The sequence below is a fragment of the Sus scrofa genome, chromosome 3 (assembly GCF_054392235.1).
Source record: "Sus scrofa isolate SSC_HxYL_T2T_F1_AM1 chromosome 3, Sscrofa_HxYL_maternal_Yorkshire_Landrace_v2.0, whole genome shotgun sequence".
Lineage (NCBI taxonomy): Eukaryota > Metazoa > Chordata > Mammalia > Artiodactyla > Suidae > Sus > Sus scrofa.
The window spans coordinates 66,726,891-66,749,219 of NC_139385.1; the positions used below are offsets into that span (position 1 = coordinate 66,726,891).

The following is a 22,329-nucleotide window of genomic DNA, read 5'->3' on the forward strand; positions in this document are numbered from 1 at the left end:
AATAGATTGTAATCATTACATAAGAGAATGGTCAGATTGTATAGTGGAGTGTTAATAAAACTTAGAAATTATTTTTTGTCTTTTTTTTTTTTTTTTTTGCTATTTCTTTGGGCAGCTCCCGCGGCATATGGAGGTTCCCAGGCTAGGGGTCGAATCGGAGCTGTAGCCGCCGGCCTACGCCAGAGCCACAGCAACATGGGATCCCAGCCGCGTCTGCAACCTGCACTACAGCTCACGGCTCACGGCAACGCAGGATCCTTTAACCCACTGAGCAAGGGCAGGGACCGAACCTGCAACCTCATGGTTCCTAGTCGGATTCGTTAACCACTGCACCACAATGGGAACTCCCAGAAATTATTTTTTTAAGTCAACGGCCAAACTGTTTTTCTTATCCTAAATTTCATTAATTCTAGTACCTTCCATTAATTTATTCAGCAGATTTAGAATTGCTCACTTCCTTTGTATAGCAGATTTGGGAGAGGCAATATATTGTAGTGGAAAGGCTGTGTTTGGGCTGTGGAGATGTAACCTGGATCTGTGTTTTAGCTCAGCAGTTAGGTAACCCTGTGATCTTGTGGAGCTGGGGGAACAGTTCTGAACTTTGTCTCCTCATTTGTAAAAGACAACTATTGTCATCCCACTATGGTTATGTGAGAACTAGAAATAATTTGTGCAAACTATCTAGTGCAATGCCTTACACATTATAGAGGCATAATATGTAAGGAGCTACTGTTATTTTTTTCTATAAACTAGCAAGTATTAGAAAATAAATTCCAAAAAGTCAGGTGTGCATTTTTTTAAAAAAAGGCATTTGACTATATCAGAAAGCCAAATTATTCTAATAGATTGAGGTTTTTTTAGGGCCGCACGTGTAGCATATGAAAGTTCCCAGGCTAGGGGTTGAATTGGAGCTGCAGCTGCCAGCCTATCCACAGCCACAGTGATGCCAGATCCAAGCCGTGTCTGTGACCTACACCACAGCTCATGGCAATGCTGTGAGCAAGGCCAGGGATCGAACCCGCATCCTCATGGACACTAGTCAGGTTCTTTACCACTGAGCCACAATGGGAACTCCATTGAGTTTTGTCGTTGCTGTTTTCTCTTTTTTGGCCATGCCCTCGGCATGTGAAAGTACCTGGGCCAGGGATTGAATCCAAGTTGCTGCAAGCTACACCACAGCCACAGCAATGCCAGGTCCTTAACCCACTGTGCTGGGCTGGGGATCGAACCCTTGCTGCTACAGAGACAACGCCAGCTTCTTAACCTTCTGTGCCATGGCGGGAGCTCCCAGATTAAGAGTTTTTAAGCCTCGGCAGATTAAGTTGTTGGCTGGTCCCTAGAACATCTCACTGATCCTTGTTCTGTGTCCCCATGACCCAGCTACTTTCCATTCATTATATGGGATTCATGAGCATGGCTTTTAGCCATGCAACTCCTTAGAAAAGAATTGTAAGGTTTGCACTGTAAGAAATTAGTATCAGGAGTTCCCTTGTGGCCTAGTGGTTAAGAATTTGGCATTGTCACTGCTGTGGCTCAGGTTAATTCCTTAGGATCCTTGGTCTGGAAACTTCTGCATGCTACAGGTGCTGCCAAAGGGAAAAACAAAGTATCATTCCAGAGTTTAACTGTGTTGTCACTTAAATACAGTCCTTTCACTGTGCTAGGGCTAGAATTTGGATCAGGGAGTATTAGCTTGGCTTTGGAGGAATGGGGGAGGTCCATGAATGAATGTGGGGATAAAAGGGGCTCTTGCTGGTGGGACTTGACTTGCTCAGAAAGTGGGCTTCTTTACAGCCCTTTTTTAACCTGTTCTTCCTGCCCTGAGTGCAGCTAGAGAGAGAATATAATAAAAAATGCCGCTGAGGCAGTTACAGGTTATAACATTCATCTTAATGGATTTTATTTTAGTTTGAAATCAGGCTTAATTGTCTGTTTTTAAGTAACTGAAGTGACTTTGGAATCATGATTATATGGCCTATTTGCTTTATGTTATATGTGAGAATGCAGGGCTAAATGAAGTTAACTGATTTGCCCAAGAATGACAGAATTCAGAATCCAGATTTTCTGACTCATATTTGGGTCTGCTCTTTGCCATTTATTCAAGTCGTTATAGGTAAATTGGCCCATGTGGAAATGGATCAGTGTGGGCTTTACCCTAATATGTGAGATAAATGCCCAGTGTCTACCATGTCAGAAGCTTGGGCTCCTTCTTTCACACTCTAATCCCAGTCTTGTTAGTCTTGTCTTCTTCTCAGCAGTATTTTAACTAGATTTTTTTTTTTTTTTTTTTTTTTGTAGGTCCACACCCTTGGCAAATGGAGGTTCCCAGGCTAGGGGTTGGATCAGAGCTACAGCTCACAGCAGCACCAAATCCCCGACCCCATGGAGCAAAGCCAGGGATTGAACCCACATCATCATGGATACTAGTTGGATTCATTTCTGCTGTGCCACCCCGGGAACTCCTTTAATGGGATTTTATAGTTAGAAATGTAAACATTGTATTAGCTGTTTAACTGATGATACATGATATTCTCTTCTATAATTAGTTTTCCTGTTTTGAGTTGGAGCAGTTGAGAAGCAGCCACAACTTCTGTGCGTGTGGGATGATTGCTTTGATTAGAATTCCCTGGTGTCTGTGTAGGTGCCATTAAACCTGAGTTCATGTAGGCATGATTATGGGGCCACAGCTTCTGAGGGGCAGGGGAGTCCTTTAATGAGGAGCCTTTGTGCATTAGTTTAAGGTCTGAGATTATGTTATTGAAGCCTTTGCCTTGTAAATCTGATGTTTGCATATGGTATGGTAGAAGTTAGTGATTTTCGATTTTTTGTCTTAGTCCTTTAGACAATTTTACATTGAAACTCAGAAGTAGTTCTGAGAAACTGCTGTGTTTAACCATACTGCTCATCAGGCCTGAGTGCATGGGCCTCAGTTAGGCAGAGTCTTCCATGGCATGGGGCCTGCCTCCTCTGCTGTGGAGGTCTGCTGTGAGCTGAGCGGTGATGGAGCTTCATGCTGACTCGGAGATGGGGGGGGGTCTTCTGATAGGAGTGTCTGGCTCCCGTCAGCATGTCCTTTCACTCTCAGCTCCCACCTTGTATGTGTTAGGGCATCTGTCACCTGCTTGTGACACTCTGAAGACTTCATATCTCATATAGACCACAGCTTTGTTTCTAATTACATTCCTTGTAAACACTCAAGGAATGCAACTCCAAAGGGTGGTTTTGTATTTGTTTGTTTTTGAATTTTTTGGCTATGCCTGTGGCATGCAGACATTCTTGGTCCAGGGATTGGACCTGTGCCACAGGAGTGACCTGAGCTGTAAATGGTCCGGATCCTTAACCTTGCTGCTCCACAAGAGAATTCCAAGTCAAATAAAAGTTGATTACAATTTTATGTCATGATTTTTTTTTTTTCACTTACATTTTCGTGACTTGCCTCAATTCTTCTTGGAAAACGTGCATGAGTCTAGCTTCCGATACGGCTTTTTTTTTTTTTTAATTAATCTTGGGTTGTTTACTTTTTTCTCTCACAGCAATACAGAATTCTTCTGAAATTATTTTTACTTGGCCAACTAACCAGTATACACATTTCAGTTCTCCCTCAATGACTTGATGTAGGTGATATTTTATTAGAAAATAGATATTCACAAACTAAATAATTAATATGAATAGCTTAACTTTCAGTATCTATGGTAAAAAATAAAAAGCAATATGGACCTTACATGCTGAAGGGCAAAAAGTCACATACATATGTTCACACCCATTATTTCCTTTTCTGAGCTTGGTGAGTGGTTGGAAAGGTTAGATAATGGGGGAGGGGGGCAAAAGGAATTTTAATTTTAAATGCATGAAGATGATTTTTGCTTGGAGTTCCTGTGGTGGCTCAGTGGTAAGGAACCCAGCTAGTATCCATGAGGACGCAGGTTTGATCCCTGGTCTTGCTCAGTGGGTTAAGGATCCGGCATTGCTGTGAGCTGTGGTGTAGGTCACAGATTTGGCTTGGATGTGGCATTGATGTGGCTGTGGTGTATGCTTTTGGCTGTAGCTCTGATTCTACCCCCAGCCTGAGAACCTCCCATGTGCTGAGGTTGAGGCCCTAAAAAGACCAAAAAAAAAAAAAAAGATGATTTTTGCTAAATGGTGGAATAATAGGCAAAAACAGCTTGGTTTTTCCTTGGCATGTAATGACTTCGTTTCTTGTCTTAAATCTATTTTTGAGCGAGGAAGAAGATGGGCATATGGGTATATACATACAACAAGTGTTAGATACTGTTTTTCTAGTAGCGAGTGACTTGGGACATTGACCGAAACCATAAAAGCAGTTGACATATAGAACTGCTTCATCTAAAAAAATGCTATTACTATAACTATAATAAAAGGTTTGAAATGGAAATTAATGTAGTGATTTGTTGTTGTATCTTAATTTTTGCAAACTTTCCCAGATTCTGATTATAACTGTCAGTGTAAATTCATTGTCAGCATAGGGAACAAGGCAATGATTTGGAGAACTGTTAGATACAAAGTTTTGCTTTAGAGATAACTTTACCAGGGCTCTAGGACAAAGCAAGAATTAAGACTCCAAGGTAACCGAATACTTCACTTGCAGTGAGTATGTGTCTGATCTATTGTGTAGAATGTAAACTCTTTAATATATCAGAATATATTTTCAGTGTACATGGAAAGAAAACTCACTATGTAAAGAAGCCATGATGCCATGTCGTCATAATTTCTTTTGGTAAAGCGAAACTCCTTTTTGTTTTGAAATTTGGATTTGGATATTTGGCCCCTTTTTTTTTTTTTTTTTTTTTTTTTGGTAGGAAAAATAGAAAACATAGATACAATTCCTTTGACTTTGGATAAGCAGTGAAATTAAAAAATGTTAGAATTTAATGCCTGAAAGATTTCTTAAAAGATCTTTTAAAAATACGCTTTCAGATAATGTTTCTCTCCCTATGTCTATAGATGGATAAGTGGATAAGCAGGGGTAATAGGAATGTACAGCAAGTATATAGTGGTTTGGGCTTGAAATTAGAAGAATTTCTTGTCTAACTGTAGTGCATTGGGCTTTAGTTCCTTTTACTAGGTATCTCTGAGGATGTCTGCTTTGAGACCTGTGGTATTTAAATTGGCTCTCTTATTTTATACCAGTCTCTGAAGACTTAGTTACATAAGCCTTAAATTCTGCCAGGTGACATGGCCCTTTTTAAGAGTCATGTTTGATCAGTGTTGACCAGAGCACCTTTATAACGTCTGGGCTGCCCAGCAAACTGTCAGCAGGGTGGGAGAAGCCAGCACGATAACAAGGGGTGTCCAGGCTTCATTGAACTTTGGTTTTACTTCACATGTGCATCTGACACATGTCACAGTTTCAGTCTCCATTCACCCCTTAATTATAGCTACACTGTGCCTGATGAAACGGGCAGAGGCTAAGGCTGGGATTAAGTCCCTCTGCTTTGGAGGGAGGGGTTGTAGGATGGAGAAGGTGAGATAGGTAATACTCTAAGAGCCAGGCAGTTGAGACCAGTTGTTAAAGGAAGAAAAGTTAACTTCTGGCCCGATAGTAAATCTATTTAGAAAATTGAGGTGTGTTGTCACCAGTATGTTCTCTGCCATCATAATTTAGTAGTTCAGCATATTTAGTAATTCCACCTGAAGTTAAGGTGCATAAAGTAGAATTGCCATATATATATATAAAATATATAAAATTACAAAGAAGACATAGTCTGTAACATTATATAGTTCCCTATTTAGAGTATATCATCATCATCAATATGGTTTTCTGTATTCACTTCTTGACCCAATATTTAAAAGAAACTTTAAAGCCAATTCAGTCATTTCTTACGTGGTTTGTTTATATTTTTAAGTTTCGTGGAGTGCTCTTTGAGAAAATAAAAATGTCAAAACTCTTGACTTTATAAGATAATAAGAAAGTATTTTGTTACTATTTTTTTTCCTAAATAATTAAAGGATTTCTTAATATATGTTTTAGGTTTAAAGACACACATGTGCTCTGAAATATTTCCTGATACTCAAGGAGCCTGTTTTGTTTTATTTTATTTTGTTTTGTTTTTGCTTTTTAGGGCCACACCTGCAGCATATGGAGGTTCCCAGGCTAGGGGTCTAATCGGAGCTATAGCTGCTGGCCTACACCACAGCCACAGCAATACCAGATACTTAAACCCACTGAGCGAGGCCAGGGATCAAACCCACAACCTCATGGTTCCTAGTCGGATTCATTTCCACTGCGCCATGATGGGAACTCCTAAGGAGCCTGTTTTGAAATTTGGATGTTAGCCTAAGTATATTAGTTGGCTATTTTAAAATTTGAAATGAAAATGATAGTTTTAATTACAGTAACCATGTGTAACTTAGTTTATTAGAAGGCAAAAATCAGTTTAAGGCAGCTTAATCAAATTGGTTTTAGTTCTGAAGTGCAGTAGGTGTCTGGAAGTATCAGTTAATGTGTCAGTACCATCTAGGACTGTAATACTGGGGTTCCCAGGTTTTTACTGATGATATTTGATACATATTCAGTGATATATGTCTATAGTGATATACACATGATAGCTTCTGCCCTCTCAGAGTTCTGTCAGGTGGCCTTGTTTGTATCACTCTTACATATGTAAAATAATATAAATTGTTTGTTACTCTTGAAGTTAAGATTCTTTGTCTTTTTTAAAATTTTCCAGTTTTTCACATTTAATAGATCCATTCTGAATCTCAGAAATTTAATCCTCATCCAGTTTCCTTATTCTGGAAAAAGTTAATGTGTAGGATAGGATTTGAGAAATTCTTGATGATTCTATAAGTCATTGGGGGGATTGTGGTTAACATTAAAGTCACAATGGTTAAAATACTGACTAGTCCAACTCTGTGCTTACAGTTTTTCTCATCCTACTCTATAGTTTTTGTTTTTTCCTCAATGTGAGATTGTTGGCCGCTAATTTTTAAAATTTCAGGCATATGACTTTTCATGGATGGAATGTCTTGTTCTTAAGTGTTTAAGATTATATTTTATTAGGAAAACTAAAAGGGAGAAGGAGTAAGCTAGAAAAACAATACATTGATTTGTGTGTGTGGTCATTTCCCAAGTAGTAAACTCTTAAATTGGGTTACTTTTTTGTTTTAGCATCAAAGCTGGACGACTCCTGTCCTACATTCCCTATCAGCTATACAGCAAGCAGTCCACCTTACAGAAAGGTCTCAACTTTAATCCTGTGTGCAAACCTGAGGATTCCCTACCAGGGCCCAGCAGCATCGCCAAACAGCTCAACAACAGGGTGTAAGTTTGAGGGTGTTTAGATTAGGGGACACTACAGAGCTGATTTTTAACAGTGGGAAGGGCCCCCTGCTCTACTGGAGGTAGAAGTAAATATAAAACCTGATTCTTCATCTGTATGAATCATTTTAAAATATGGGTGTGGTTGTCTTAACCTGAAAGTTTATGGTGGGAGTTTCATAAATAAAATGTAAACAAGAAAGCTTTTCCAGTCACATTAGATTCATGTGTTCAACTAATGGATCTTAAATTACTAGAAGTGAAATTTTCCATAGAGTTTCTTGAAAGTAATTATTTTTGACACATGTAATTTTCTACAGAATGTTGCTTTCTTGAACACTGAACTAACTACTCCATCTTTACTTTTGTTATGTGTTGTTGCATAGAAAAGACGATCAATGAAAATATTAGCATTTCCAGGTTAATTTTGAAAATTCTAAATCAGTAACAATTCTAAATATGGAAGTATTTTATATCAATGAAACTTTAGTTGATAACTCTTAAGGTTATAGAGTTCAAGGTGAATCTAGACTTTATTCCATATGTCTAATTTTTTTTAAATATATTGATTTAAGCTTTAATTGCAGTAATCCTGGGTAAATTGGCTTCACAGTTAATTGTTGTGTTGCCTTAACTTGTATATCAGGTGGTTCATTATCATAAGCCTTCTCCTTATTTTAAATTGCTTGCTTTGGGAGTTTTATGTATTTGTCCAAAAAACCAGGAGTCTAATTAACTTGGGAGGATCCAGTATCACTACCATCTGTAGTTTTGTTGTCATTTGTTTTTTAACTTGTTTTCACTTATAAGCGTATTTGTTTTTCATGTTACCTAAAACTTTAAATTTTTTTTAGCATGATCACTATGTACAAGTAATACCAGAAAACCTTCTGAATACGCAACTTTTTTTTTCATACTCCACTAATAAAAGAAAATACATATGTGTTTGAAATTCTTTGTGTCAGTTTTAGGAAGAAATTAGCTATTACTAGATTTTACTTATTGGTATATTTATGATGTTGCCTAATAAATGTATATCCACCTGTGATTTCTTTCCAGTACAGCGACTTTGTAGAGATCCATTTGTCTAGACTGAAACACCTTAGTGCAAAAAGAATGGGTGGGAGCAATGTGTTTTCTTGCCAGTGTGTCTATACCTGTTGCATGTGTTGCTAATATACATGTAAAGAATCTTAATAGATGACAACATAGAAAACTAGTTTTAAGACTTTTCTGAGTTCACTTTCATTGCTTTCTAGGAGCTTTAGTTTTTGATATGTTCAATGCATTTTATAAATTTCTTTGAAATTCCTTTATATGACTTTTTGCTCCCTTACTCTCTCTTTATCTCAAGGCCAGACTTCTCTGATGTGTGTCATATTAGTTTTTCTTTCTTTTTTTGGTTTTGGGGTTTTTTTTTGTTTTTGTTTTTTCCATGCCTACAGTATGTCGAGGTTCACGGGCCAGGGATTGAACCCTGCATTGTTGGAGAAAGGGGGATCCCTTCCAGGGCCTGAGCATGGGCTCTTGTCTAACACTTGGAAATGAACTGTCCAAGAAGACACACGTACTGACAAAAAGCAAGAGACTTTATTGGGAAGGGGCGCCCGGGCGGAGAGCAGCAGTGTGAGGGAACCAGGAGAGCTGCTTAGCCACGAGGCTTTCAGTCTCAGGTTTTATGGCATTGGGGTTAGGTTCTGGGTTGTCTCTGGCCAGTTGTCTTGCTCAGCCCGTACTTGGTCTGACTCGGGGGTCCTTCCTGGTGGTGTGCACCTCTCAGCCAAGATGGATTCCAGCACCAAGGATCCTGGGATGTTGGTGGGATCCTTCCTCCTATTGGATCTTCCCAGGCTCTCTGGTTAGTTTTCAAGGCAGCACTGTGTTCCTTATCTGGGTCTCTTGCTGCAAGACAGCTCATGCCAGCTGTTATCATGCCTGGCCAGGTGGGCGGTTTCAGGCACTAGTTCCCTCACAGCCCCACAGCAGCGACCCTGTGACCATGCCAGATCCTTAACCCACTGGGCCACGAGAGAACTTCTCTTTCCTCTTTTAATCATTTCCAGTTGGTCTTTTTCTCTTTCACTGGTGTGATCATCTGTGAGGATCGGATTTACTCGGTTGGCTGTCAGATTCCATGAGAAGGTTGGCCAGTGCCACAGCCACCCTAGAAATGGGTGGAAATGTTTGGCATCAGCTCCAGGGTGGTTTTTCTATGTAGTGAGACTCATTACTAATATACCCAGTCAGTATTAAGAGGAGAAATTTTAGACCAAGTTGGGTATTGCAGAGGTCACATCACCTGTGCTGCTTTGCTGTGTGCAAGCCTTCCTCTGGAGCCTGAGCTCTAATTGGACAAATGCTCTGGACTTTTCTAGGTGGACTGAATTACTGCTTTGTAATTCAGGTTTTTGTTTTTGTTACTTAGATGATTCTTATGAATGCCAATGAATTTTGTCTTTATTACAGAACATTACTAAGCGGACATCTAGAGGAGCCAGGATGTGAGTTTAGCATAACATTTGTCATAATTCCTGCATTTATAAACCTGTCATCAGGACACTTAATCCAGATTGATCTGGACCTTCCACCCTGGTGTTATAGTGCTTTTCTTAGAAACCAGGTGCTAATTCCCTTGTCAATAGGGCAAACATCCTCATCTTCCTAGGTATAAATTTTATTGAATTAATCATACACACTGACCTGACTTTTTTTACTTTTTGTCTACTCATATAGCAGTTAGCCCCATTTATGATTTAATGGCAGTCTTTCAGTCATTTTCTGAGGGAAAATAACCAGCCTCAGGATTGTAGCAGTATTAGATTTAAGGTGGTGAACAGTCCTTGCATAAAACTAAAATTAAAACTGGGATTGGGAGTTCCCGTCGTGGCGCAGTGGTTAACGAATCCGACTAGGAACCATGAGGTTGCGGGTTCGGTCCCTGCCCTTGCTCAGTGGGTTAACGATCCGGCGTTGCCGTGAGCTGTGGTGTAGGTTGCAGACGCGGCTCGGATCCCGCGTTGCTGTGGCTCTGGCGTAGGCCGGTGGCTACAGCTCCAATTCGACCCCTAGCCTGGTAACCTCCATATGCAGTGGGAGCGGCCCAAGAAATAGCAACAACAACAACAACAACAACAAAAGACAAAAGACAAAAAAAAAAAAAAAAAAAAAAAAAACTGGGATTAAGATTTCTTACCCATTTTATGGGAATTATTCATTTTGTATTATTTCAGTAAATATTTATTGACTACCTAGTAAGTGCCAGACACTGTGCTACAAACCGGATATTTAATACTCAAAGATTCCAATTTTTAGTGGGGAAAAATAAAAAGGATTTCTTGGAACTTTGTTCAATCTCAAAAAGATACCAGTGTTTCTTCTTTGGGAGTGTCTGCAATTAAGAAAAAAACAAAACTAAACTAAAAGGCGGTTATTGAATTTTCCTAGTTGCTTTGCTCCTTCAGCTTAGTAAAAAATTATCTTTTGTTAGAAGAGCAATAATAAAAAAATGTTTGGCTTAATAATTCAGATTTGGTGGGTGAATATTAAAGTGTGTATCACTAAATAAGACAGTAGGTAAATGAAAAATTGTTTGTTTTGGCTGCACCCTTAGCATATGGAAGTTCCTGGGCCAGGGATCAAACCCAGGCCATAGCAGTGATGGTCTCAAATCCTTAACTGCTAGGCTACCAGGGAACTCCAAGACAGTACTTAAATGAAAAATTATTTTATCTTGAAAACAAGACATTATTAATTTGAACAAATTTTTTTTTCCTGCTTTAGAAATCACATAATTAAGAAGATTGAGACAGAAAATGAAGTCAAAGTCAATGGAGTGAACACCTGGAATGAAGAAGATGCAGATAATGGTTTTGTGGAGCTAGAGCCGATCTTTCCAGGAAGGAAACAAAATGGAATTCCGCATCCCAGAGACAGCAGTGCCATTTGTAATGGACACAGTCATAGCTCTAACGGTGCCTTAAAGACACAGGACTGCTTGGTGCCCATGGGCAGCAGTGTTGCCAGCAGGCTGTCCCCAGACTCTGCCCAGGAAGAGGCAGCAGCCGAGCAGAGCAACACTGGCTTGCGGGACTGTGCCATGCAGCAGTCCCAGCAAAGTTCCAGAAGCACAGATGCTCTGCAGAATGCACACAGAACTAATTCTTTCTCCTTAGCACCTTTGCACAGCAACACTCGAGTCAATGGTGCACACCACTCCACTGTTCAGGGGCCTTCAAGCACAAGGAGCACTTCTTCAGTACCCATGCCGAGCAAGGCAGCACCCTCAGTGCCACCCAGACCCTCAGACTGCAACTTCATCTCGGACTTCTACTCTCGTTCGAGACTGCATCACATATCCATGTGGAAGTGTGAACTGACTGAGTTTGTCAATACCCTGCAGAGACAAAGTAGTGGTATCTTTCCAGGAAGGGAAAAGTTAAAAAAAATGAAAACAGGCAGGTCTGCACTTGTTGTAACTGACACAGGTAGATACTTACTAAAATTGTTTTCTTAAACAATCATGCTTGATCATTTTGTTCTTAATCTGTCATTGGTGTTCTGATCCATACTAAGCTCTTGTGGTGTTCCTACTGTAGGGCAGTGAGTTAAGAATCTGACTTCAGTGGCTTGGTCACTGCAGAGGTGCAGGTTCTATCCTCAGCCCAGTATAGTGGGTTAAAGGATCTGGCGGTGTAGGTCATAGCTGTGGCTCAGATTTAGTCCCTGGACCAGGAACCGCCATATGCCACAGGTGCAGCCATTAAAAAAAATAATAATAAGCTCTCATAACGTGAAAGTCTTTCGGAATATCAGGTTGTGTAGGTAATAGTAAGTATAACTTGTTATGGAGAGTTATTAAAATATCTTTTATAGAATTAGATTTGATTGTAGCTAACTGAAAATTTTTTGGTAATTTAAATAGTAACGAGATTGGGATCCTGAGCATTCATTCTTTATATAGACCTTATCAGTTGTTGAGGTTTTGAACTGTAAAATATGTATTTGGTGCTTAAACTCTTGTAAGAATGAATTGGTTTGGTCAGAGTAACTGTTCATTTCTAAAAGCTTGCATCAGAATTTTTAAATAATTAAATAACTTTGACATAAGAGGTATTGTAATTACAGTGGTAAACTCTTAGTGAGATTAAGTGTTTTCGCATATAAGTAGATTGGTTAATTGTATTTTGTTTTTTAATACTTGTAATCAAAACCAAAACCAACAGGAGTTCCCTTGGGCTTCAGCAGGTTAAGGATCTGGTATTACTGCTGCAGTTGCTTGAGTCACTGCTGTGTCACAGGTTCCATTCCTGGCCTGGAAACTTCCACATGGCTTCAAGTGCAGCCAAAAACAAAACCAATAAGCAAAACCAGCAATACGCAATTGTATTTCTGTGACTGTTATTATAAATTGGTATCTGGTGTGAGGTTTTAGTTGCTTTTTATGGATTACACGTTTTGTTTGATTCCACATCCCCATACTCCCCAAATGGGAAGACTCTCAGAGAAACCTAGTATTACCCTTTAATTTATTGCTGTGGAAACTGAGGTGCAGAGAGAAACTCATGGTTCCCCCAGAATGTGACAAAGCCTCTGCATGTGGATTTTTTTTCTCTTGTGTTTTGCTGTGTTTTACATGTTCCAGATGCTTTTTATTATTTATGAAATATTTCAGAATAATGTTACAGGTATTAAATTATCCTTATATCATGCCTTGGCCTTGTAGTCTAAAGGTTATTTAATTTTGAAAGCTTCAAAGAGCTGTTAAGATTCAGTTCCATGAATGGGAATAAAATGAGAACTTCTTATATTGTGAAATGAAAGCATTCATTAGGCATTTAGTATATGCATTCTGTATTACTTAAATCTTTAAAGCTGTTATTTTGGGTTGTTTATGCTTAAATAATACTTTCATACAGCAGAATTATTGTTGTTAAGATTTAGTTTATAAGTTATTTCTCTAGGTGATACAGAGGATAGGAAGGGAGTCCATGGCTTTGGAGTTAGGTAACAGCCTGAATCCAAACCCAGGCTCCTCCCCTCTGATGATGCAGGCCCACGGGCACATGGGTTTACCTCTCTGAGCCTCAGTTTCCGGTCAGGAGAGGAAGATCATATGGACAAAGGCCTCGTGCCTTGCAGTTAGAACTAGGTAAACGCCTTCACAATCACAATTTGGTAAATAGAGTTGTCTGAACATTTGGGAGAATAAATGTAAAGTTTTGGAAGCATGTTATGAAGATTAACCTCAGGACTGTTATTCTTAAATCGTCAGAGGAAAACTCCTTTGTGAGATCATCACCGTGATTGGCTGGTGGGCTCTGAAATCCGACTGCCTTGGATTGAATACCAGCTCAGCCTTTTACTGGCTGGCTGAGCTAAGTTATTAATCTGCAGAATGGGGAATATAAGATTACCTATCTCATAGTGTTGTTGTGAGAATTAAATAAATCAACCCATGTAAACTTTTTATAATAGTGCCTGACACCTACCAAGCACTTAATAGTAGTACATTTACTGTTTTTTAATCAAAGAATGTTGTTGACTGCATGGAAGAGTGATCATCTAAAGTTATTTAGCTCTGTGGAATTAAATATATAAAAACACCATTATACGTTTTTATAAACTATTCACACAAATAATTTTGAAATAAGCACTTAGACAAACTCTTAGTTGTTAGACTTTAGACTTCACAGTTGATTTTAAATTTTGTTTGGAAACTGAATTTGTATCTGTGAATTATTTTTAGAGCTAAAGAAATTGAAATTTGATTTCTCTTGAGGTGCAGGAAATAATTATAGAATCTATACTTTTATTTTATTTGCTTTTTAGGGCCACACCTGCATGCAGCATATGGAAGTTCCCAGGCTAGGGGTTGAATCAGAGCTACAGCTGCTGGCCTACACCACAGCCACAGCAATGCCAGATCCAAGCCATGTCTGTGACTTACATCACAGCTCACGTCAACACAGGACCCTTAACCCACTGAGTGAGTCCAGGGCTGAATGGATACTACTAGTCAGGCTCATTGCCACAGAGCCACCATGGGAACTCCAGAATCTATACTTTTTAAAAGCTTCACTCTGCTTGTAAGCATTTAAGAGTATAATTTATAAAATTAACTAGACCTGATTTTTTTTTTAAGTATTAAAAGTTAGTTTGGGGTTTGAACTTTCTCTTTTTCCTTCTAGGAAATATGTCAGTATTGAGTTCACCCAGACATCAGAGCTGTATAATGCATGTTGATATGGATTGCTTCTTTGTGTCAGTGGGTATACGAAATAGACCAGATCTCAAAGGTCTGTATTCTTATTTATGTATTAAGAAAAATTGATGTATTTTGTAACTGTGTATTCTAAGGGATCACAAACTATTCTTTAAGAAATACTTAATCTAATTTTCCATGACCAACTCAGTTCCTGCTTCCAAATTTTTTGGGCTCCATTATCAAGAAAGATAGAGGAGAAATTAGAAGGTTTTTTTCCTCCCTGTAGAGATCACGTCTTTAGGGAAGACTATTTATCTTTAGCTGAAGTATCTGTCAACTAAGACTAATGTAGATGGGGGCATATGTTGGGCATTTTCTATATTTTTATCTATATTTACTGTTACTCTGTCAATAAATAGAAATTTTATGGTAGCATATGTCCTTGCAAGTTGAGGTCACTTATTTCTCTTGAATAACTTAATTAACTGTCCTGATGCTAGGGAACATTCCAGGTTTTGGGTTGTAGAATAATTTCGTATTACTGAATATTGCTAAAATGTATTGTCATCTGTGAAGTCTTTGTTTTGATGGGAATTTTAGGTAATTGTGATTATAATCAATACTTTTGAAAACATTTATTCTGGATTTTTCAGTTGTCCTCTCTGTGTCCAAAGGAGATTCTATTAGGGTTTTCTTTTGAGAGTCAGTTCTTTCCTTAAGGAAAGCAAAAAGGCTGCTGGGGTTAATACAAGGACTTTGTGTCAAGAGTAGTTACTGCTTCAGCTCTGATAGATGTGTTAAGAATGTTAAAAGAGCTGATGTTACCCCTGAGTGTCGTTCTGATGCATTTTTTTTTGGTACTCACAGCGAATGCATTCAGTGAAAAATATATATATATTAACCATGCTGTTGGTTTAAAAACTTAGAGTTACCTTAACACATTCACAATCAAGGGAAAGATCTGTGGAAGGTTTTATACTTTAAAAGTTTGAGACTATGTATACTCCCCTTTGATTATATAGTAGGTCCAATAGTCCTCTGCCTATATGTTTAATTTGTTTTCCTTCTTGCTGTAAAAATAAAGATTAGATAATTGCTCTAATTTTCTGATACCAGAAATATAAAAAAATCTAGATACAGTTTTTCTTTCTCTCCCACCCCAACCACTCTGAATCTACGATCTGAGTTGTCGTTTTTCTACTATAAGAAACGAAATAAAAACCATGGAAAGCTATGATAGTGTTTCTGTTAAGTTGAATAAATGCATCAGAATTCTTGTAAATAGTTAATTTTGGGAGGGGTGCAGAGAAATTTAGATAACTTTCACATAGTGATCGATAATCTTGGAAAATATTAGCTCCTTTCTGTTTTAATACCTAAATCTAAAAAGAAAAAAAGTCATATTTTTAAAATCTTCTAAAAATGTTTCCTTTACATGTTGTCAGTGTTAACATTCCTGTAGTTAGATTTAAAACTAATCGTATTCTTTTCCTTACAGGAAAACCAGTTGCTGTTACAAGTAACAGAGGCACTGGAAGGGCCCCTTTGTGTCCTGGTGCCAACCCCCAGTTGGAGTGGCAGTATTACCAGAATAAACTCCTTAAAGGCAGAGCAGGTACAGATAATAAGCTGTCTTAGTGCTCCCTTTAAAGACTTCCACAGTTGACTGTTGGTATTGTTACGGAATAACGGCAGAGTTGTAATAATTAACTCTTTCATTCAAGGGTTGTAAAAGTTACCAGTGACTTCTTACAGCAAAACGCGAGTGTAATACAAATGACTGGTTTAGAGTTGTGCTTTGTTGAATTGATGGTGTTATTTTCCTGGGAAAGAGAATGAAGAATGTTTTAAAAGGTGTGATTAGTTTGCTTTGCATAAATTTGCATTGGGGGTGAAAATCATGAACATCATTTCATGGAGGCCTCTCAGGTACTAGTTGCTTGGTCATGGGTTACAGTAAGGACACTAAAGTTTGTGTTGCTGAAGATGTGAAGGACTCACTGGAGTAAGAAGCTGTCGGACTTTAATTATTCCAATAAGAAGATAAATACCAGCAGTCATTCCCATATCTTTGTTGAACCTGTTTCATATGAGAGACTTTTTTCTTCTCTCTCTTAAATTTTGGCTACTAATAAAAATCATAAATCGTACTAATTAATAATACTATTAAGCTTTTCACGTCCCCCCAAGTTAAATTCCTTGAGAAATTATTTGCTTAGAAATTATTTGGTATTGTTCAGTTTCTTCATAGGGGTCGTTAAAGCCAAAAAAATTTTTTTAATTAGTTTTTCAGAAAAATTCTAATCAGAAAATGGTCAAAATTAGATATGCAGTAGAATGGAAGGCATACAGTTAAATTTTGTCCCAATTATTTTAAGTCCCCAGCTTTCGATTATAAAATCTCTCAGGCTTATTTTAGAAATGATTTCAGTGAAATTAAGACGAAAGGAAAGCCAGTGGACATTTCTGAGGGCCTTTTTGGGATTACATTCTTTTTGTTTGTTTTAATCGTCTGTTTACATGCTATAAGTACAAAGGAGAATGATTACAGATACATCTTTATGCTTCTTGTTTACCTGTATTGTCCAGATTTCCTAAAGTGTTTTTTGGTCATTAAATCTTTTAAGAGAAATGCTGAGATTCTAGTATTTTGTGTGCCATGAGTAGATGTTGAGGCAGGCAGTACTGAGCTCGTTGAGATTTAGTTGTTTCGTGGTTTTTGGCAGTATGGGTAGTTTGTTAAGTATTGGTAGTATGGTTTTGTGGTAGGTTGGTCTTTTTATATTTTCTGTGTGGTGTTATTTTAAAGGTGAAATCTAAAACTTTAGAAAATAAGTAGTCTAAGGGAGTGCACAAGACTTGCATTTGGGGCGCTCAAATCAATGAATGTTAAAGAGGGAAAAATCCCATGTGCATACCATTGATAGCATTTCTTGGATACTCAGTGAGTTTTTCCAGGTAGACTCTTGTGTTTGCATGCCAGTCCTTATTTCCCAGTCTGCATCTAGGATTTGGGCCAGTTGTAATGCCACACATTCCTTAGGGTAGCAGAGAGCTAGCTACCTACATTGTAGCTCTTGTAGCAATGAGCTACATACATTGTAGCCAAGACCCAAATTGGCTTTGGGCCATTGTAATGCTACACATTCCTTAAGGTAGCAAAGAGCTGGTCCTCTTATGTCTTTCCTTCCATCACAGATGATCTGACACAGTTTATTAACAGAATTCATTGGTTACTTAATTGTCTTTATCAGTTTAGCCACTGGGTTTTCATAGCACTGTAATGACCTTTTTATAACTCACATCCCCTCTGCCTCCAAGTGTAAGTGGTAAACCAGACGTAAACGTTACAAGTACTGCAGTTTCACTTGCCATTGAGAACTGTCAAAAGCAGTTCTTCCTGTCACTAGAAAAAGTGAGTATGATACTTTGTGTTTTATACTGTCTTTAACTTGATATCATTCACTTTTGTGTCCTAACAAGCCTTTTGACCCGTTAGGATCTTACCAAAATATTTGCTACATTAATAACATGAATCAGTTGTCTTTAATTATAAAGCTTGGTTGGAGCTAAGCTTGGATTTGGAACTTGTTTTTTCAGTGCTTTTGTTCCTCTTGTTGTTCTTCGATCTTTCTTTCCCTGAGTCCCATGACTAGAGATTTGGTCCCATGATACCAAATTTTAAAACACTGAAGATCAGTTTAGGAATTTGTATCTTTGGCTTCTGTGCAGGAGCTTTTAAAAAATATTCAGATGTTTTGGCTTGTAGGTCTAGGCAGAGTATTAGAACAGCATCTTCAGGCCTTTGTGGAAACTTGGTTTCTCGCTTGTCATTTCCAGAGACTCTTTGTCTCATCAGACCAGCTTAACAGGGCCCTCTATCCCCAACTTCTTCAAAGCTGCTTCTTGCACCAGCCTCAGCCGTGAGCTGTCTCCTTGAGGATCTCATATCTGGAGTCCATTTATACTCACGATTTCATGGTTGGGGCCTTACCGCCCCTCCTTAATCCCAGAATGCAGGTGTTTCCTATCCCTTCACCAACTTGAGTGTTTGTTCTAAAGAACAACAGTTTTACAGTTGTTTTAGTCAAGATTTATTCTCAGCGATTTCTTTTTCACAGACTTGGGTCCTGGCCTCTGATTCCTCCAACCGTCCCTCCACACTCTCCAGGTGCCCGTCTAGCTTGTCGCGTTTTGATGAGCAGTTCTCTACTTTGCCCTCCAGTGAGGACAGTGTGCCCCTGCATTTCCCTGCACCTCCCATGAAGCAGCTCACTCCGCGGGTGGAGGGACCGCGCCCCTGCCGCGCTGAGGAACAGGTCAGCCACCCTGTGAAAGGATGCAGACGCGAAGTGCCGCCCAGGCAGGCGTGGGGAGCAGGGACGCAGGCGCCGCTATCACCGCAAGCATGGCCTTTCTGCCACTTTTAGAACAAGTTCTTAGGTTATTTAACTAGAGTTTTGAATATAAGTCACCTAACTCCCCAGCTTTTAGGGCAGAACTCCTTTGAAAGGCAGCTGGATGTGGCTCTTCAGGCCTCAACTCTTCTTTTTTTTTTTTGGTTTGGTAGCAGCCTCTGTTGAACTGGGATACTGACAGCCCCGAAATTCTTACAGATTTTCAGTTTAGAACAATGGGTGATATTTAGCCTTCCAGAATCGTCCAGAAACATGGGGTAGCCTGCTCTGCATTCTGTCTTGAATTTGTCATAGGACAGCATATGTTAGTCACAATGTGTCAGAAATCATGGCTCATATTTTATCTTTTGCTGTTTTTATTTTTGATGCAGGTGGAATCTGACCCCATTAAGATACTGATCCTCCAGGAGTTTAGTTTGCCTTTGCGTTTTGGGTGTGTGGGTGCCAGAATCCAGAAATGCTTGTGTGGGTTGCACAGTTGGGTGAAATATGTGCATGATTGCTGAGGTCACACCAGGAAGGATTGTTTCAGCTTCTGAAGCCAGACCTCTGCAGTGTTTTCCTGGTGGTGCTTTACTTGACTGATTTTTTTCATGGAACATTATGTCTCTGAATAAATAGAAGATAAATACTGGGTTCGTTAGTTAGGTGTTGCCAACAGTGTACTCAGAATAGGTTGGTCTAGAATTAGCTGAAGTGTGAGCTTGGTCTTATTTTACTAACTAATGGTATTTTTTGTTCAGAACAGTGGTGAACTATGGCTGAGAATAGATGTTTTCAGAGCATATTCTTCTTGGAACTCAGTACTATCCCAAGAGACAACACTGAAGTTGTGTTTTTAGCCTATATCTCACTCACTGGTGAAGTGATATGAAGTGCACTCGGTAGGCTCTGGACTGTGTGTTCTCATGTTCTGGTGTGAAGCTATAAATTTAGTGTGGATATTAAGGCTTATTTGTGAGCTCTACTCTTTGGGCTGGAGTTGTAGTCTCTCAAGCAATTGCTTTTCTGATCACACTTGAATGTTTTTAATTGAACATACAATGTTAAACCAAAAGTAGAATTTCCTGAAAGGGGAGAAAATACTGTGATACCCTTTTATCTGATGTGTGTTGACAAGAAAAATCTTAGATTTGGAATGAAACTTTTTACGGTATGTGACCTGTGAAATAATGTTTTAATCAAGTGGCATATAGGAATTTTATGTTTTTGGAAAATATTGTTAATCAGATGTAAGCTTTGCAGATGGTTTTCTTTAGGAAACGGCAAAGGATGTTCAGAGGAGTTGATTGTATTTTCCATTAACTGGTTTCCATCCCAGAGAGCTCTGTCATCCTTTGAGGCTGTAGGGAGGGTTCATCTCCCTGATCGCTTTTCATCCTCATCCATCTCAGAGATTGTGTTAAAGGGATATTTTATATTTATGTTTTGGCATATATGTTTTAAATCTATTGTTAAAAACAGAACCCTCTCTATTTATTATGATAAGTTTTAATCAGACTGTTGGTGAAGAATATATGGGAAACAAATCATTTTAGATTTACAGATTTCTTTGATTAAATAAGGGGGTAAATGTCATTGGGGATAACTGTGGATTTATTGAATATTTGAATATGAAAGGAATGGTAAATTTATTGAATAAAAGTTAAGGAAAGTCAGTTTTTAACATAGTCATTAATTTTTATTTTTAAAGCGGAAATACCAGATTCATCAATGTGGGAAAATCAAGATTCTGCACAAACAAATGGAATTGATTATGTTTTGTCAAAGGCTGAAATTGCATCTTGTAGTTATGAAGCCAGGTATGTAGAAATGAAGGGTGTTATAATACTTAATGAGTAATTTACTTAATGATTTTTATATAGTTTTTGAAGTGGTTTCAGACATGCTAGTCAGGCCTGTGATTTAAATGTTACAGACATGTTATGGAAAGAAATCTTTCTAGTCTTAATCCCTTCCGTTTCCCTTTTTTCTCCTGTCCCAACTGCTAGGTAACTTTATTTATTTATTTATTTATTTTGTCTTTTTTTGCTATTTCTTGGGCCGCTCCCGCGGCATATGGAGGTTCCCAGGCTAGGGGTCCAATCGGAGCTGTAGCCGCCTGCCTACACCAGAGCCACAGCAACGCGGGATCCGAGCCGCATCTGCAACCTACACCACAGCTCACGGCAATGCCGGATCATTAACCCACTGAGCAAGGGCAGGGACCGAACCCGCAACCTCATGGTTCCTAGTCGGATTCGTTAACCCCTGCGCCACGACGGGAACTCCTGCTAGGTAACTTTAAATAAGTACCCTAGTGTCCTGATAAACCAATAGGTCCTCCAGTGGAAACCAGTAGAAGCTGGACATTGTTATTTTTAACCTTGTCTTTTGAAGCACAGTTAAAGTTTTGAGTGGGAGAGGGCCTCACTGCTGTTTACTCTAATCTTTCCATCTTCCAGAAAAGTTCCCAGTTACTTAAACCTAATTCTCAGTGTTTTTGTTAAGTTCTGTTAAAATCTGATTGCCTGTTAAGTTTCATCTAAACCCTTTCATCCTGGACGCCTATCTCCTCGCTTTAAAAGATGCAGTATTGTCAGCTTGTTAAAACCTACTTCTTAGAGCTTCATCCTAACTTCATCTTAAATCCTAATTACAACCTGTTTGAATACTAGAAGAAGCAGACATATATACCATACTTTAAAAGAAAAAATTGATTATAATAGTTGTAAAAATAGAGGGAGTAATAATGAAGTGATGAATTAAAAAGAGCATACTTTTTTTTTTTTTCTTTCTTGATAACATAGACAGTTTTACCTTTGTAATACAGCAAGCATTTACTTACACATTGTTGGCAAGTATTTAATAATTACAGAAAGAAGTCACATCAGGTACATATTTTTTAGTTTTTTTTTTTTTTTAAGGTAGTATCTTTATGGCTTTGTCGTTCTTTTTAATTGACATATAACCTTAACAGTATCCAATAATCACATGATATATGTAACATTTTTCAGTCTTGATTTAAAGTTAAGGTTATTCATGGAGTTCTCCTGTGGTGCAGCGGGTAAGGATCCAGTGTTGTCACTGCAGGGGTTCAGGTTGCTGCTGTGGTGCTGGTTTGAGCTCTGACTCAGGAACTTCCATGTGCTGTGAGCATGGCCAAAAAAAGGAAAAGAAGACAAAGGCCAACTAAATAAATAGGGTCATTCAAGTCTAATCTGAACAAAAAAATAGCAACATCATCTAACCAGAATAGTTTGTTTTAAATCTTGCCAATTATTTTATAAAAAGGATATTTAAGAAGAAAGGATTATATTCAAACATACGTAATTATAAGGCATTTTCTTTTTTTTCCATTTATGACATATCAAGCTTTACACTTGTACAAATTTTGCCTTTCTCAATTGACAGAATTTTGTGGGTTTTTTTGTTTTTTGTTTTTGTCT

General features: G+C 38.4%; 1 protein-coding gene across 25 annotated transcripts in view; it reads left to right on the top strand.

The window, feature by feature from the left end:
- Positions 1 to 22,329, top strand: part of REV1 (REV1 DNA directed polymerase) — an 87,002-nt gene that overhangs the window by 42,790 nt on the left and 21,883 nt on the right. For 15 of the 25 annotated variants that reach the window (XR_002342523.2, XR_014841362.1, XR_002342524.2 and 12 more), the window contains 5 exons: positions 7,130 to 7,282; positions 11,060 to 11,763; positions 14,467 to 14,574; positions 15,982 to 16,098; positions 20,595 to 20,703. Coding sequence is in view for 20 of the 25 variants with exons in the window: in XM_085018560.1 (XP_084874686.1) it covers positions 7,130 to 7,282; positions 11,060 to 11,763; positions 14,467 to 14,574; positions 15,982 to 16,098; positions 20,595 to 20,703 (1,191 nt within the window). In the remaining 5 variants the exon portion in view is untranslated. Of the gene's footprint in view, positions 1 to 7,129; positions 7,283 to 11,059; positions 11,764 to 14,466; positions 14,575 to 15,981; positions 16,099 to 18,604; positions 18,803 to 20,594; positions 20,704 to 22,329 lie in introns of those variants that run through there. The other 10 variants (XR_014841363.1, XM_021087184.2, XM_021087187.2 and 7 more) reach the window with 2 other exon arrangements.